Here is an 18,997-nt window from a genome sequence, read left to right on the forward strand (position 1 = left end):
TGTCGTAGAAATTATTCTTGGTTTTGCTCACTTCACTTTCCATCAGTTCATAGAAGCCTTCCCAGGTTTCTGTGACACTGTCTTCTTCATTTCTTTCAGTACAATAATATTTCATTACATTTATATACCATAACTTATTCATCCACATGAATATCTCCTCAGTTTCTAGTTCCCACTATTGACTTTTAATCAAATGTTCTCTACTTTTGCATCTCTCTTATAATTTCTGGATTTCCTCACATTCGTATTTCTTCTTAATTTTCAGTGCTACCCACACTTTGTTCTATCTATTCTGAATTTTTAGCTGCCAACACCCTCCCTCCCTAAACTCCATTATATTTATTTTTATTGAATCTTATATTATCTTCCATGATAGTGTATAGGCCTTTTGAGACTAGGGTATGACTGCATCAGTCCCCCATGCTTAACCTAGTGCCTGACACAAATAAGCACTTAATACATGCTTATTGATTTATTTTATTTTATTTTTTTTAAGCAATTGGGGTTAAGTAACTTGCTCAAGGTTACATGGCCAGTTATTTCTGGGTGTGGTGCTAAGTATCAGAGCCCGGATTCGATCCCCAGGTCATCCCGACTGTGGGGCCGGTGCTCTTACTCACTGAGCCACCTGGCTGCACCTAAGCAATTGGGGTTAAGTAACTTGCTCAAGGTTACACGGCCAGGTGTTTCTGGGTGGGTGCTAAGTGTCTGAGCCTGGATTCGATCCCAGGTCATCCCAACTCTGGGGCTGGTGCTCTTACTCACAGTGCTACCTGGCTGCCCCTTACTGATTGATTTTTAAAAATAAGGTGTACTCATCCAGAGTAATATTCTAGTCATGGCTCCTACTTCACGAAGTTTCAGTCATAACAGGTCAAATTTATTTCCTTGTAGTAGGAACTCTAGGTCCTCTTGTTTGTTGCTTTAACACTGAGCATTTATGTGTAAATATTTGTGGCCAGGGGTTTTATTTCTTGATTCTTTCTTGGGTTTTAACTCCTATGAATGTTTGGTTATTTCAACTGTTATTAATATTCCTTCATTGTAGCTCTTATCTATGATATACAGTTTGGTGCATACACATAAATAGTTTTCTCCCTTCCTCATTCTTTTATTTCAAAGTCCATTTAATTAGGTTTACAAAACACATGACAAATACATTTTTGCCAATCCTAGTTAGGTATACTCCATCTCTGGTTAGGAATGTGTAAGTTCTGTACTTCAGAGATCAAAATCCCATATTCACCTATCATTTTCTTATTCGGCCATTCACTTTACAAATAATTTTTTTTCTTCTGCATCTCTTGCCTTTAGTGAGAAACAGGGAGGACAATATAATCTGGAGACTTTTTTGTTTGTTTGTTTTTTTGGAGGGGGAAGGCAAGGTAATTGGGATTAAGTGACTTGTCCGAGGTCACATAGCTAGTGAATGTGTCAAGTGTCTGAGGCCAAATTTGAACTCAGGTACTCCTGACTCCAGGGTCAGTGCTCTATTCACTGCATCACTTAGCTGCCCCAGTCTGGACCCTTGTAACCTTCACTTTATCACCCCAAACTTTGTTATTTCTGGCAATACATTTTAAGTTCCTTTGGCAGTATCATTTGTACCAGATAGCTAATTGAATGGCTAATAGTCATCTCTTTTGATGTCTTATTAGGGTCTTTTTTATGTCTTAGGTATGTAGTAGCATTTGATACTTTATGCCAAGGCCAGGTTCAGCCCTCTTTTACACTCTTAGATGGGATAATCAGCCCTTATTCCATCCTGAGCTCTGTTTCCCATTTTGCCACTGACTTTAACCTTTTCTGGTATGTCAGTAAGGTGAAAGGTTTCAGCCCTTCTTGGAACATCTGGAGTTAAGAGTACAGCAGTCTTCAGGACAGTTTTGAGCATCTTGGGTTAGATTTCTGAGCTTCCAACTTCCCTGGGGTATTTAGTCAGAGCTCTGTTGACTCCCCAACCCTTGATTAGAGTAGTTAAAATTCTGCATATTTCTGCCCTTCTCAGAGCTTTCTTTCTCCATCACTTTGAGCTTCTTCTCTAGGTACAGTGTGTTGTAGATTTCAGGTACCTTTGGTCTAAGAGCTGAAAGGCTTCTGGCTTGTTAGCTTGTTAACAAATTTGTTCACTCATTGTTATCTTGTGTGTATCTTTCCTTGCAATATCCCTTTCTCAGTGCCTGCAAGTTTCTGGCTATCTTTTTGTGCGATCATGGACTGGTTGAAGGCACTTACTGTAGCTTCTCTTTGAATTTCTTGATTATTATTTGGCCCAGTGATCTTTTTAGATCTTTTCTGGAATACTTGTGGGTGAGCTGACCTCTTTTGCAACCTTTCATGCTTCTATTTTAACCAGACATCTATTATATTCTAAGAGACAGGAAGAAATTGCTTCTTCATGACAGCCCTTCTGATTTAGAAGACAGGTATCCACAACCTTCCTTCCTTCACTTTTCCCCTTCCTTGCTAAAAGTATCAGATTCCTTAAGCTGAGTGTCATGTAGCATGATCTCCCCCTGCACTCCCACCCCACGCATGTGCATACACACACACAGAGACACAGACACAGACACACACAGAATAACATATAGTGTTCCTCCTTATCTGGAGGCCCTAAGAACTCTAGCTTTTTTTTTTTTTGGTAATTTTTTTTTTTTATTAATTTGTTTGTTTCCTTTTAAAGTTGACAGGATTCAATTCCACAATTCCTTGAGTTTCACATTTTGTCCCCCCCCCCCCCCATGGCGGCTTATAGTCAAGTATAGGATCTGTAAATACTTTCACATTATACATTAGTCAAGTTATAAGGACGGATTGTACCAGCTGGAATGAAAAATGGTAAAGAGGACATAAAACCAAATAAGAGAAGGAAAAAGATCAGGTATTTTGCTTCCACCTGGATATAAACTTAGTTCTTTCTAGTTCTTTCTCTGGATGCACATATTTCTCTCCATCATGAGTCTTTTGGTATTGACTTATATCACTGCATTGATGAGAAGAGTCCAGTCTATCAAAGCTGGTCATCACACATACGTTGTGTCTGTAATTGTGTACAAATTTCTCCTGGTTCTACTCTTCTCACTCAGCATCAGTTCTCTTAAGCCTCTCCAGGTAAATATGAAGACTGTCTGCTCCTCGTTTCTTATAGCACAATAGTATTCCATAACATGCATATACCACAACTTAGAACTCTAGCTTCTTAATGTCCTTTCTAAGTGTGGTACCTAGAGTTGAGCATAGCACTCTAAAATATGGTTTTCTTAGGACAGGGTACGTGAGTACTGTTATCTTAGTTTTTATCATTTTATCTTTTAACATGACCTCAGCTTATAGCATTTTTGGCTACTGTTTTGCATTGTTGAATTGAATTGCACCTGCAGATTTTTAAACCCCTCAGATAGCTTTCATTTGAACTGTTTTCTTCTTCTCTTTTTATTGTCTAATCTGAAAAAGTACTTTCTCTCACCTGGTTTATCACTCACTTCACTATAAGCCTTTCAAGCCGAGGCTAGAAAATTGCTTGTCATTTGTGTTATTGAGGTGATTCTTGTTCAGTTATAGATGAAACTAGATAATCTCTGAGATCCCTTCCAATTCAGAGATGCTGTAATTCTAGGAAAATGATTATTTTGGCCTCAGAGTCAAGAAAACCTGAATTCAGGTACTTCTTCTGACATAAACTATATGATGATCCAAGTCATTTAAGGTCGCAGTGCCCAGCCACCTCTTAAGGCTATAAATTGTAGAACAGTTGCTGATCTACTTTGGTAGGGGGAATTTCTCACCAAATTCCCTATGTAAAAGGAATTCCAGGTCTGGACTCTTCTCCCCACCCCCAACTACTGAATTAATAATAATAATAATAATAATAAAAATAGACATTTATATGGTTTTCAAATTACTTTATATTCTTTATCCTATTTGAGCTTCACAATGGTACAGTGAAATTGGTGCTACAAGCATTATTATTATTTTACAGGTGAGGAAAATGAGACTCAAAGAATTTAAGTGACTTTCCCATGGTTATACAGCTAGTAATCAGTCGATAAATCAGTCAATAAAAACTATTTAGTACCTACTGTGTGCCAAGTGTTGTGCTAAGTGCTGGGAATAATTGGAAGGAAGATAATAACTGCCTTCAAGGAATTTACAATCTAATAGGGGAAGACAGTACACAAAAGGAAGCTGAAAAGTGTTGGGGGGAAGGCAGGGAAGGTACCCAACTTGGAGGCATGGTGAGAAGTCCCAAGGTAGTTCAACCAGTTGGGAAGTGATGAGATATTCAGCCTGAAAGTGGATTGTGGAAATTGTTCCTCTCCTTAAGGGAAGTTTCAGAATTCATGGCCCTGCTCTCCCAGAGCAGCAGAGGGTATTAATGGGGTGTGAGTAACAAGGCAGACTTGATCTTGCAGGATGATGGGATTTCCTAATGATGAGGTTCCTGGGGCATGATGGTATGATGGAGAAGTCCCCAAGTCACGCAGCCAAGTATCAGCTAATAGGTATAGAAGCAGAATTTCAACCAAGTCCTTTCTGATTCTAAGTCCAAAATTCTATCCACTTTATCCTATATTCTAAGAAAATGTTGTTGGAAGAATCCCTGGATTTAGAATTAGAGGATTTGGGTTCAATTCCTGATCTGCTGCTGTAAATACTCTTTCATTACAATAGGTATATTTCGGTGATTTTCCATGTTCAAATTATATTTCATAGTATCCCTGTGACTTGAAAATTTTAGTTGAAAGCAATGGGCTTGTTCCTTGAAGACTTGAATTTAAGTCTCTGTTTTGTCACTTTCCAGATATATGACCATAAGTGACTTATACCCTGAATCTTAGTGTCCTCATCTCTTGAATGGGTGTACATCTTGCTTTTTCTCCCTCACAGGACTGTTTTGGAGTTTAAATGAGATTAATGTATTCAAAGTGCTTTGCAAGTATAAAGTGGTCTTTTAAGGGAGTTGCTATGATTATTACTTAAGTCTGATAGAGAATCATTTGTTCAGGAGTATCAGGTGAAACATCCCTTTTTCTACATTATTCTGTATTCTGCTTGGCCTTTTTTGTTAAAGTTCTTTAGTAAAATAGTCTTGATGAGTCTGTGATAATGCCATGTATGTTTACTTCCTCCTGTTTTCTGTTTTCTACCTATTCAGAACATCTTAAGTGACTTACCGTAGGCATGCTTGTCATGGATTATCACTTAGAAGAAACAAGAACAGATAAACTGTGAAATAGCATTGAACCAATTTTCATGCAAATGTCAACCCTAGGAAAGGCAGACCAGTTGTGAATTATTTATGATCAAAGTTTTGACGAGCACATTTTGCACTTTTCTAATGAACCCTGCAGCTAAGGGTAGAATCTGGGCTTTCTTTAGACTTGTATGCACTCTTAAATTTCTAGAGAGAAAAAATAAATCTCTTGAGATGTTTAGGTTTAGGTTGAGGTACCAGCTTAATGTAAAGTGTCTTTTTGAAGAAAATTTGAACAATATCCTGTTATTTTGAAAAGTAGACTAAATTAATATTTCTAGATAAATCCATTAGAAAACTTGGACTTCTCTCCTCCATTTCAGTCGTCCTCAGCTATACTAATTTTTATTTGAATTCATTTTCACTTACCTATTCTGTCAACCAATCTTTTTTTTCAGATCCAATAAAAATAGGCTTGTTTCTAGCATACTGATTCTTTAGTTTGTAATTACAACTTCATTCTGAGTACAAGGGTTAAATTTATTTACACAGATTAAATAATATATGCACATTTCCTCATTTTTGTATTACATTTGTAATAATTAGGATTGTTTTTGCATAGCAGAGTATCTAACTCTTAATAAACATTTAAGAAATGTTTGTTGATTGATTGTTGTCAAGTTTGGTGATTTGAGTGAGTCTTCATAAGTCTGCACCTGTGAAATTATAAATAAATATTATCAGAAAAATTCCCTTTTGTGCAAATTCTTTAATCCTAGACAAGTGCCTCCTACTTGGTCGGGTTCAAATGAACTTATATTTGTACAGTTAGTGTGCTCAATATCTGACCTCTAAGCTTCCTTCCAGCTTTAAATGTTACAGAAATTGCCTACAAAAATTACCATTACTACCCACAAATCATGTGAAATAAGAAGCATTAAGAATTATGAAAAGAATTGATCATAAACATGAACTTGATTTTGGACAGGTCAAGGAATCATTAGCATATTTTAGCCTTTGTCTTGTGTGCTAGTAATAAGTTCAGACAATAAGTGTCAGTTGAAAGTCAGGGACCTAATTAATGTTTCTGTGTTGATATCTAAGGGCTTTTCATACCAAATTGCTCAACAGCCAGTGAGCCTCTTCCTTGAGTCTTCCTCTGTGATTTAGAACTAGTAGGTCCCCAAACTCTCAGGTTTCTTGAAATCTCTACTCTGGTGACAGTCTGTTTACCAACCATATATAAGCTTTAATACATTGTACTTTTGGGTAAACTGTAATAGTGCGTTGGTTTGAACAGTGTTCAAACATTTTTTCAGCATCTAAAAGTAGTCTAAAATATGCACCTTAAATTCCATGTTTTTTGAAGAAAAACACTAGAATTGGAGTTAGAGTTCTAGTCATCACTGATAACCTAGTTGTTTTACCTTTAGAGAGTACCATAACATGATTGAACTTAAGTATTCTCATTTGTTTTTTATTTGGACTAGATCATCTATAAGATCTCTTCTATCTCTATAGACTCTCTTCTTTGTTTTAAGGTACCTTACAACTTTAACGTTACATTAAATGTTTTAATATTCAGAGATTCTTCCTAGCACTAACATTTTATGATTCTAAGACTTGTAAGAAACTCCACTATTAAGTCCCTTGTCTTAGAAATGGCTGTTTTCATCTCGAGAAGTTTACCCTCTTAACACTTTTAAAGTTACATCTTGAGATTTTTGTGTGACATTTAAAATTAAAAGCATTATGTAACTTGGAAAAAAAAAAAACAAAAAAGTGGCATTGGTGAATCCAGTGAGCCTTATACCATCTTGCTGAAAGGAAAAGGAGAAGGAGGAGGAAAGGCACCGGATGGAATTTTGCCTCCAATTTGCAGAACTGATACTGGAATAATTGGAAATTGGATTTCTTCAACACCTTTGTTGCTATTTTTTTTCTCTGCCCCCCCCAAAAAAAAACTGACCAAAAAAAGAAATACAGCAACCTTGTATTTTGCTTCAAAGGAAAAAAAAAAGCTAAACTAAAAACAAACCCTTTAAAAGTGCTTGAATGTTAATGAGAGAGATAGGTCAGACTTCATTGGTGTCAGCTTGAATAGGTTTTACATTTTCAGTAAATTCTGGTTTTGACAAAGAAATTAAAACAGCCCTAAAATAAAAAAAAAAAAAAACCAAACTACAAACACTTTAATTGAGCAAAACCTGTCCACTCTTCTATAAGGCTTATTCTGCAGCCTTTCTAGAAGTTAGATAAGCAATTTAATGATGGGGTTCAATAAAAAATGACTAAAGAGGTGAAATATCTTTTCCAATAAACCAGTCAGTATTTATTAAATATCTACTAAGTTGTAGACAATGTACTAGATCCTAGAGTTTTAGATACAATAGGGAGACAATACCTTCCTTCACGTGTATGGCAGTTCCAGGGCTTGAAATCAGGCCTTTGAACTTCTATTTTAGTCTTCTTTCTACTTCACTCTGAGTCTTTTCAAAGTTAGATACATTGGATGTAACCAACATGTTAATTCCTTTCATTTTGATAACTGTAGAATTCTTGGAGACAACATAATGGAATATAACTTGTATAATTAAACTTAATGTACCTAACATTAAGCAAATGAGATAATTTATATGATAGCAGTTGGAACTCTTTGGCAGACGTATTATGTATATATATTAAAGAAAATTTTTATTATGTTTTATGTTTTCTTTTGTATGCAGGTTAACATTACTATACTCAAAATTAACTGAGGTTGCCTTTCTGGTCTCATCAAAAAACAACTACTACCACCATCACCAATAATTAGATGTAGGAATTTGTTTGGTTCGTGGTTTACCAATTAAACTATACTTCTGAATTCTATAAAATCATTGCCTTAACATTTATGTTGTACAATGCATTATATTTCCATTTCTCCTTAGCAGCTTGTTTGGAATGAAGTAGAGATCAAACTAAGTAGATGGAGTATAATGGCAAAGAGGACCAAGACCTGAGTTCTAACCTTGGTGCTGTCACAGACCTGTCTCTTCTGTTTCTTAGTTGTATGACTTTGTACCTCTGGTCTCAGTATGTAAAAATGGAAGTTAGGCTACATAATCCTTACTGTACCATCATCTAGTTCTCACACTCTAAGGTTCTGTGTGTTTTATGCCCAGTATCATTTTTACATGACAGATCTTGACTTCCGTTTGTTTCCCTTCTTTAGAAAAAAAGGATGTGACACAGAGCTTAGAAAGCTACACTTCAAAATGCCCAGGAACAATGGAGCTTCTTTCTCTCCCAGATGGACTAAATTTGCCTCCTGTCCCATTTACAAAACTTCCCATTGTAAGGTAAGAGAAATGCCAGCCTGATTGGGCACATGTGTGATGCATCCTTAGGGATTTTCCATTTGTTTGAGGTTTGAATGTAGTCCATGTTACTGTAAAGGATGATCCGCATAGTTGGATCTCATACTAAACTCTCCAAGCTTGTTTGCTCCCCACCTGCTTTTCACTGTTTTGAGATACACTGCTGTTGATAATCATCTGTCATCTGCCTCTGTAATGTTATGCAAATGAGCTTTCATTCTAAATTGGTGTTATTTTCTTCCTAATTTGGAATCAACAGTTTGTTTAAACAGGTTGGGTTGGAGTTGCAATAATCTTATATGTAGTTCTATGTCCTTTGTCTTGATTGGGTGTTTACTCTGATTTGATGTTTATTTTGCCCATTCTATTAACCATTTTGTGATCTGACTATGTACAGACAATTTATTCTGAAATGACACTTATGTCTACTGCCAGACATTTCTTGTCCATTTCGGGTATTTAATTTTCTTTGATACTCCATAGTGTCCCCACATTTGTTGCCTTCTGTCTTCTTTCGGGAAATATTGATGGAATGTGGGTGCAAAACAGCTGGCAAACTTTGGCCTTTCATTTATTAATTTTGAACTGTTTTTCTACAATGTAGTTTTTATCATTCCATGTTCCCACTTCACAATGAAGTCATTGAATAGCAAGATATGTATTGGTTCATTAAGATTGTGATTTTGTTGATTTGGGAACTCCTTGGAATTAAGATCACAGCTTGTCTATAGTTTAGTAGATAGGTCTTAGTGAGTTGCCTAGAAGTCAGAGAGGTTGTGACTTACCTGTGCTCAGATAATACGTCAGAGGTAAAACTGAAACCCACATTATCTCCATCAAGGTGTGTGTGTGTGTGTGTGTGTGCGTGTGCGTGTGCATGCGTGTGCGCACGCGCACTTGCGCGGGTGTGCACATGCTCATGAACATGTAAATATTGCCATGGCTATACCTTTTGGCAATAAACTTCCTGTGCTCAGGTTGGTCCAGAAGAGAATCTGTTGTTAAGCTCGTTCTTGAAGCTGTTCTGTCTGGGTAGAACCTGCCCTAGTGAGTGCTTCACTAGCACAGCTTTTAAAAGCCATTGGTCATTTAAAAAAATGACTATGCCATCATGAGGCACTGGAGTAGATTATATTGGAATGAGTTCAATAATTAGACCTCAAATGGAACAGTTCTGCTGGCATTTATGTAATTGTCTCTTTGTCATTGATGGTCATGTAAAATCAGCCTGCTGGTGTCCTCCTGCCTCAGTGCCTTATGTACTCCTTTTATGAAGAAGTGTTGGTAGCACTTAAGATGAAGTCAGAAAGATCAGTCAGATCTGACCAAGTACATACAGAAAGAATAGTAGAGGTGACACATTTTTAAAGACATTCAGAGATTGATTTTTCTAGATCCAAATTTTGAGAGAATGATTAAAAAAATGGAATGGGCAATTAAGTGACTAAAAATACATAAATATATAACTACCATCCTGTATGTCTGCTTGTCATCTCTATAAAATCTTTATAAGAACAATCCATATAGAAATTGAGATGAAATTATGAGTAGAGAGCAGACTGGCTTTCACCTTATCTTTAAAGTCACAGAAGTGATTGAATGATATAGAAAGTAGAAGATACTGAAGTATCTTTTATCTATCTGTCTGTCTGTCTGTCTGTCTATCTATCTATCTATTTTTTGCTTTTTTTTGGAAGTATCTTTTATTTTTAATTTACAAAAGGTATGTGACTGAATAGGACAAAATGCTACTTCAAAGGCTGTCCTCAAATAAGACATCTCCCATTTCCTACATATATAGTTTCATTTTACAAGACTTTGACAGATTCAGCTATGAAAATAACTTTGTTTATTATTCTGTTGAGTATTGACATTAAACAAAGTGTAAAATAGGGAGAAATAGACTCATCTATGGTGTTCATATTTATCATGGGTGATATCTTGCATAGCATAAAATTCTCTTATTTGTGGCACAGTTTTCTAAATGCTGTACTTGCAAATGAAATTGTATTAGTTGCATTTAGCCCCAGGAGACAACAAAGCCACCTCAGCAAAATCCATAGGAATGTAAAAGAGATTGGTTTAACTATATACAGTAGTAAAACTAAGTATATGGAAAATAAATATTATCCAGTTATGACATACAGTTGAGTGAACTGGCTTTTGGAGTTAGTCCATTAATTTGTTTACCTTGGGTAGGCATTGGAGATGTCCTGGGCTCAGAATCAGGTAGAGGAGAGAGGACTTAATCCCACATAGTTAAATACATGGTGCTTTCGGAGTGTTAAAGGAAAGGTATTATTAATGCTTTCATATTGATCAATGCTAATATGATGGTCTTGGGACATGAACCCAGACAAGCAGCTTCAGATCTGGATCAATTAAACAAGCCATCTCTCCCAGCATCAATTCATGGACTGAACAGACATTATTACTCCATTAGTGTTAACTACAAGAAGAATGAGATAGAATATAAGATGTTGCTAAATTTGCATACAAAGAGTTGGGTGCTAAGTTTGACATTTCAGGACTACAGTGAACATTATGAACTCAATGAATCTAGTAAAGAAGGGTGGCTAGGTGGTACAGTGAATATAGTACTGGCCCTGGAGTCAGGAGGACCTGAGTTCAAATCCAGCCTCAGACACAACACACACACACCAAACTAGGTGTGTGACATTGGGCAAGTTACTTAACCCAATCAATTGCCCCCCAAAAAAGCAAAAAAAGAAAAAAGAAAAAAAAGGAATCCGTAGTTAAGGAGATGTGGGGATTAGCCAAGACTGATAATAAAATACTAGAAGAAGAACATAAGATGACACCTGAATATCTGGCAATAAAGAATGGTGGCAAGGGGTGGCTAGGTGGCATAGTGAATAGAGAACTGGCCCTGGAGTCAGGAGGACCTGAATTCAAATGCGGCCTCAGATACTTAACACTTATTAACTGTGTGACCTTGGGAAAGTCACTTATCCCCAATTGTCCTGCCCTCCCCCCCTCCAAAAAAGAAAAAAAAAAGAATGGTGGCAAGCAGGACCCAAAGCATCATTTGGAAGAACATTTAGATGTGCTTTGGACTTCAAATATTGTCCAGTCTTTAGCAACTATGTTGGATATTATTGTAATTTAGATAAAAAACAGCAGAAAACTGTTAGTGATACTTTTGGTGTATATTTGCCTGCTATTTCCAAAAGTTACAATTAGTCAACTTCTGAAGGTGTATTTGGTTAAATGGAAGACATCTAGCATCATTTGTGGTTCACAAGCAGCACCAGAACACCTTTGGATCTCTGTTGGCAGTTACTTCTGTTTCTTTAGATCAGGATCTTTGCAGATTCCAAAGTAGTACAAAAATACATCAAAGTGAATAAATTTTATTGTCACCATTTACTATTTGAACAAATTAGTAGCACATATATATTTTGATTATAATATACAATAAAAATACATTTACAGTAAAAAAAAAAAGCTTCACCCCCTCTCTCCTTAGGCACTTGTTGGCCAAAACCCCTTCTTTTTGATGCCAGTATTTCCAGTATTTTCCTGGTGATGCTCAATGACTGCAAATCAAAGAATGTGAGGATTCCAGAAGAATGAAGTTACTAAAGAACTCACAAGGAGCATGGTGGATTTGAGCAGTCTGCAACATGTTACTAGTGATGAATGACAAAATATTATTGAGGGTATATTTATATATGCATAACTAGAAAGGGATGTGGCTGGTTATTGAGTAAGATTCATAGCTGAGACATGGATAGTTTGAGTGTTATGATGCCCTAGGAATATTAAAAGAAAGAGATGAAGGCCTGCACTGTATTGGGTAGATCATCTAAACTGTAAATCAGGCCTCCTAAGTGATTACTGTAGAATCCTTGAAAACAAGGTTGGTATTTTGTGTCTGATAATCACCAAAAATCATTTTAAGTTTGTTGCTTTCTTTTAACTAATAGCTAGTAATAGCTAACTTTATAAGGTGCTTTAAATTGGACAAAGTGCTATACATATATTATTTAATTTTATTCATATAACAACCCTGGGAAGAGGGTGCTTGTTATTATCCCCATTTTCTAGATGAGAAAACTGAGGGTGACAAAGTTTACCCAGAGTCACAGAACCAGTAAGTATCTGAGGCAGGATTGGCATATCTTCCTCACTGAAGGCCAGTGTACTGTCCATGATTTATTTAGCAGCATTTGGTCTATGAGAGGCTTGTTTATCTGAGTCACCATATTCTAGGCCAGGAGTCAGCCAACTCTCACCACAGAGGTTCTAGGTGAGATTTGGGCTGGGGCTGGGGTTTGCCAACCCTTGCTGTAGTCTGTCCAGCAAAACTCAAACCTTTCTTCTTTAAGAGCATTGTTATAACATTCTTGCAAAAACAGAAAGGAACACCTCAAAAAATGATGTAAAATTAAGTGTGTTTTTCTAACCTAGCCATACTTTGCCTTTGCCCAGGATACAATATTAAAGTTTAGGAATTTGTCCTTCAGCCAAACTGAAAGATTCTTTATTTCCTGAACCTGTCCTGTACTTTCCCGCCTCTGTTCATGGTCTCCTTCTCTTCGCCTAGAATGCTTCAACCTCTTCAGTTTCTGCCTTTCCCCTTCAAGACTTGTTCAAATGCTTTCTCTTCCATTATGCTTACTCCGATCTCTCTCTGATCTGATTGACAAATAATTTTTAAGATTTATATAGCTTAAGGTTTGTAGTGAGCTATGGTCTCTAGATGGAGCATAGGCTCAAAGAGATTGTGAATTATGTATATCAGAATCAGAGACAGTATTAGAACACGTCTCTGCTTTCTCCAAGTTCATCGCTCATTCCATTGTCCAGTACTAGTTTCATAACCCTTAGTGCTTATCTTAATCTAATTTGGAAGATGTTTATCTGTGTTCAGGGTTTGCCTCAGGTACATAGTGGCTGTGTGCCACCTGTGCAAGCCACTTATTTGCAGTCTGTGCCTCAGGGTCTTCATCTGTAGAATGGTGATAATAATAGCACCTCCCAAGGTTATGTGAGCATCAAGTGATAAAATAAATCTAAAACCTTTCAAACCTTAAAGCACTATATAAATGTTAGCTATTATTATTAGCTATTATTTTTGTCAGAGGCCCCTATGTGGTGGAACATATAGAGTACCACATCTAGGGTCTGGAAGTCTTGAGTTCAAATCCTACTTCTGACACTAGCTGTGTGATTCTGGGCAAGTCAATTAAATTTTTTTACCTCAGTTTCTTCATCTGTAAAATGGGAGTAATAATAGCACCTACCTCTCAGGGTTCTTGTTAGGATAAAATGAGATAATATTTTTAAAAGCTTTGTCAGCTGTTATTTATACTTTATCTCTCTGACTAGGCTTAGTTCTGTAAGGTTGGGTAGTGTGTATATCTTTATAATCCTGGCAGTATTGAATAGAGTTATTGTATTGAATAAATAGTTGTAGAAAGATCTTAAGTTGATTAGCAGATGATTATAGTCTTTTTCAATAGTTGATAATCAACATTTATTAAACATTTATTATATAACAGGAATGATGCATATGACACTGTGATGATTGCACTATGCCCTGGAACATGGTAGGGATGCAGATGAGAAAAAGTACAATATTCCTTGCCCTCAAGGAGTTTATAGAGAAAAAGGGGCAAAATTAGAGATGAATCATTTTGAGGTAGAAAGTGCACTCAGGGGGCGGCCAGGTGGTACAGTGAGTAAGAGTGAGTAAGAGTGCCAGCCCCAGCATGGGGAGACCTGGGATCGGTCCGGCCTTAGATACTTAACACCCACACAAAATAACTGGCCGTGTGTAATGTAATGCCAAGGAAAGGCAACTTCCCAAGGCTCAGAATACCAGCATAGGTGCTCTCCATTTTATTCAGTGACAAATTAAGAACAGAGGGAATCAAAATATGACATCATTCAAAATACAGCATTTACTAAGTGTGATTAAATAATCTCCAAGTACTACCCCACCCCAGGACCTTACTTTCATTCAATCAATTACAAAGTCCCTGTTCTAAATACTACTCCACCCCTAGGCTGTACCTTCATTTAGTCCATCACAAAGCCCCTCTTCTCAAATGGAGATTAGTTTCCAATCATAAGTAAAGTACATTCATTTGTTCAATCATAGAACACAAAAAGGTCAAAAGTTCCCCACCCCTGGATTACAGTTGAATCTACCCCAGAGTTACAAGTTTAAGCACAGCACTTAATACCCAAATGGAGGTCTTTTCTTCATCTTGACCCGAGGCAAGTTCTCAGCAATCTTTGTTCCTGGGGAGACAAAGCTCAGCAAGGCCACAAGATACATTGCCAGTCTCTTCATTAATTCATCCTATGTCTGCAGAACAGTCCTAGGACCCCTGAAAACATTAGCAAAACCTTCTTCCAGGATTTCTGTAAACATACAACAAGAAAATCCTTCTTCAGGGCTTCTGAACCAACTGAAAGGTTCCAAGAATTCTGCAACAACAGCACTGTCCTTCACCAGTGGACAGTCTTCACTCTCTGTCTGCAGAACAGTCTCAGGAGCTCTTAACCAACAGCCAGGTTCCAGGACTTCTTCAACAACAGGACTGTCTTTCACCAGTGGACAAATATGGCAAAACAACATCAAAACAGACGGACAAAGTACCAGCAAAACAGCCATGTCTCCTTAGTCCTTGGCAGCTCCGGGGGCAGGTCTCAAAAGTCCAGGGCAATTCAAAGTGGCCCTCAGCAATCCTCTCAGTCTCTCTCTGCCTCCACGAGGGTGCTGCTTCCAAAAAGTTCTTCTGCCTCTCTCTTGTGTCTCTCCAAATCTACCTCACCAGCTCCTCCCAGTTCAGCACTCTCTTTTCACTGTCAACAAGTCCATCCCACAAGTGGGATTAACAAGCTCTGGGTTTTAACACAATCAAACCAAAAACCAAGCCAATACAGGGGAATCTTTAAATGCCATTACTATTACATCATGTAACCTTGAGCAAGTTACTTAACCCCAATTGCTTAGGGGCAGCCAGGTGGCACAGTGAGTAAGAGCTCCGGCCCTAGCATCGGGAGACCTGGGATCAGTTCCGGCCTCAGATACTCGGCACCCACACAAAAATAACTGGCCATGTAACCTTGAGAAAGTTACTTAACCCCGATTGCTTAAAAAAAAAAAAAAGAAAGTACACTCAGGGGAGATTTAAGACATCAGTCCCAGTCCTAGCTTTGACAATGTAACCTTGGGCAAGTTATTGTTCTCATGTACTCATTTCATTTGTGAAGTGAGTATATTGCACTGGAAGAGCTCTCAGATTCTACTTAGTTTGAAAATTTTTATAACATTTAAGATCTCTGCAGAAAAACTCTGGAACATAGTACATTTGAATTTTGAAAGTGACTGAGAGGGGTGGCCAGGTAGCACCAGCCCCAGTGTCGGGATGACCTAGGATTGAATCCCGGCTCAGACACTTAGCACCCACCCAGAAACACCTGGCCATGTAACCTTGAGCAAGTTACTTGACCCCAGTTGCTTAGGTGCAGCCAGGTGGCTCAGCAAGTAAGAGCACCGACTCCAGTATCGGGATGACCTGGAGATCGAATCCGGGCTCAGATACTTGGCACCACACCCAGAAATAACTGGCCTTGTAACTGGTAAGTTACTTAACTCCAATTGCTAAAAAAAAAAAAGTGACTGAGATATATGTATAAGTGCTAAAGCTGAGATCTTCAACTATAGTACAAAAAAGTTCCATTTGCTATGTGACTTTGAGAGACAGTATAAACTTTGTAGTATCTTTTTTTCCACTTAAAATCTTTAAAAAACTTATTTCAATCAAGAAATATCTGCCTTATAACCCTCCTGCCTGTAGTGCCAATGCGATATTCACAGTGCCTACAGTGGTTATGACTATGCTGGCATAAGTCTGAATCACAAAATACAACAGACTCCCCACATGGAAGACAGAAACAAAACAGTTATTCAGATACCAAAGAGCTGATTCCATCATAGCAACAAAGAAATCTATACACAATAACACTGCAGGGGGTGCTGCCATCCCCAAGCCTTCTACCTGCTAGGGCCTTCCCACAAACACAGCTCCTGCTTGCTCTTCCTCAGCCTTAATTGCTCTGATCAACTTCCTCTGGGTTCTGCTTCCCCCTTCCTGCTCCACCCATTCAGTAAGCTCCTCTCATTACAAAGTCATGTTACTCAGGCTTCCATGTGACTCAGACAGGTCACATAGGCCTGTTATTGGATGGGAAAGATCTTCCCATTTACACTGCCATCGTGCTACCACAGATCTCCCCTCTCTCTTCCTTTGAGAATAAAAAGAAAACCAAAGCTACCATGTGTAATTAATTAGAACAGATTTTCACCTTGTCCTTTTTTTGGGGGGGGGCCCTAATTCTGCAATTTCTCTTAAGGTTAGCGTGTTTTGTTTTTAGTCCTCTGCAATGTGATTGGTCATGAAAATGATCAAAGTTCCTAGTTCTTTCAAAGTTGTGTGTCTTTAACAAATTGTTGTCATTGTATAAACTGTTCTCCAGGTTCTGTTCACTTTAATCTGCATCAGTTCATATAGTTGTCCTAGGTTTCTCTGAAATAATCCTGTTCATCATTTCTTTTTTTTTTTTTAGGTGCGTAGGAAAATCTTTTTTTTATTTTGGGCAGCCTCTTATTTTTTGGCCTTTGGAGCAGCTGCTTTCTGGGCAGGTGCCTTCTTGGCAGGTCCCTTTGGAGCGGGTCCCTTCTTGGCTGGGGCCTTCTGGCCAGAGGCTTTCTGACCCTTCTGTCTGGGGGCTGCCTTGTGGCCCTCAGCCTTCTTTGAGGGGATCTTCTTGGCGGAGACCTTTGCAGCAAGTGCCTGATGGGCGGCTCCCTTCTTGGGAGACCCCTTCTGGGTGGATGCCTTCTGGAGCTTCTTCACTTCATCTTGATAATTCTATTTCTCATTTTCTTGGCCTTCATGACTTTGTAATGGTCAAAATCTGTCATCTTGACTTTCCATTCTCTGGCTTCGATCTTTTTGGCTCATCGCATGGCTTTCCATTTTGTATTGATCTTTTCTTTCTCCCATGCAGCCCGGACATACTTCTGATGGGCACTTGAGCGCGAAGTATGTGAGTTGCATATACTTAAATGGCATGGCCTGCCTCCTCACACCGCTGCAGGGGCCATCAAACCAAAGCCCAGTTCTGGTCAATCACGTCCACAATGGCCACCAGCTTGCCGGCGTGTGGCCCGAAGGAGATGTATGTGACGCGGCCGATCTGCACATAGCGCTTGAACACCATGTTGGTGGCTCCGAACAAGAAGCAAGGGCCTCCAAAGGATCAGCATTTCTTATAGCACAGTAGTATTCCATCACATTCATATGCCATAACTTGATCATACATTCCCCAATTTATAGACGTGCTCTCAGATTCCCATTCTTTGCCACTGCAAAAAGAGTTATAAATATTTTTTATATTGCTGGAGTTTATTTGGCTTAGTTCTAATCCTTCCATTAATCTACTCTCTCTCTTATTTCTCCCTCACCTCTTCTCCACTTTCCCTCCTATTTCTCTGTTAAGTGAAATAGATTTCTCTGTCTTCTTCTTGTTCTTCACACATGGCACTCCATTTCTTGCTGTATTTTTTCATTGACTTCTGTACCCTATGCCTGTATTGTTCTTCCCTCCTCATCTCCACCTCCTGGCTTCCTTTAAGATTCAGCTCAAATTCACCTTCTTCAAAAGGACTTTCCTTTTGCAACCTGCTGCTCTTACCTTCCTTATGAGATCATCACCTATTTAGACTGCATATACCTTGTATGTGTGTAGTTGTTTGCCTGTTTTTTCTCTATTAGAATGTGAACTTCTTGAGGGTAGGGTTGTTCTTTCCTTTTTTTCGGGGGGGGTATCCGTAGTACTTGGCACAGTTCCTGGTACATAGTAAGTGCCCAGTAAATGATAACTGGGAAATACTGTGGATTGTTCAACTACACACCAGCCTGGATAATAAGTACTCTTTACTTAGATTTTTTTTCTTTGTGGTTAGTTACGCTAAACTCTTTTAAACTGTTATGGATATCAGGATGCTCTACCATGTTCCAGGGGATAGTGCAATCATCACAGTGTCATCTGCAAATAGAAACCTCTACAGTGAATTTCCTTTTAATTCCACTGTCCTATCCTTTATTATAATTGCAGTTTCCCTTTGTGGCTAATTGCAAAATTGGGGAAAACTCCAGAAGTTAAACTTTCACTCAGAGTATGAAGTCCATCTCCAGGATCACCAACAAGTTGCTATTCAGTCGCTTTGTGAAGACCTTCAGTGCTGGAGAACTCACTACTTGTTGAGGCAACCCATTCCATTTTAGATAGCTCTAATCATTAGATATTTTATGTTTTTCTTTCCAGTAAAGTCCTACACTCTTCATAAAAACCCTATTCCTCATGTATGATGGCTGTGATCCTGGGTTTTATAAGGCTATTC

The 18,997-nt window shown here is 38.1% G+C and overlaps 1 protein-coding gene and 1 pseudogene across 3 annotated transcripts in view; one reads left to right on the top strand and one right to left on the bottom strand.

Annotated features, from left to right (window-relative positions):
- Positions 1-18,997, top strand: part of TRAPPC9 (trafficking protein particle complex subunit 9) — a 1,063,197-nt gene that overhangs the window by 167,657 nt on the left and 876,543 nt on the right. For all 3 annotated transcript variants that reach the window (XM_069081231.1, XM_069081230.1, XM_069081232.1), the window contains one exon: positions 8,406-8,532. In XM_069081231.1, the coding sequence (XP_068937332.1) occupies positions 8,406-8,532 (127 nt within the window). The remainder of the gene's footprint in view (positions 1-8,405; positions 8,533-18,997) is intronic.
- LOC138155778 (large ribosomal subunit protein eL14 pseudogene) lies at positions 15,601-18,312 on the bottom strand (annotated as a pseudogene).

The sequence above is a fragment of the Petaurus breviceps genome, unplaced genomic scaffold, assembly GCF_028583685.1.
Source record: "Petaurus breviceps papuanus isolate PSGF00001 unplaced genomic scaffold, PetGlider_PUasm1.0 98, whole genome shotgun sequence".
Classification (NCBI taxonomy): Eukaryota; Metazoa; Chordata; class Mammalia; order Diprotodontia; family Petauridae; genus Petaurus; species Petaurus breviceps.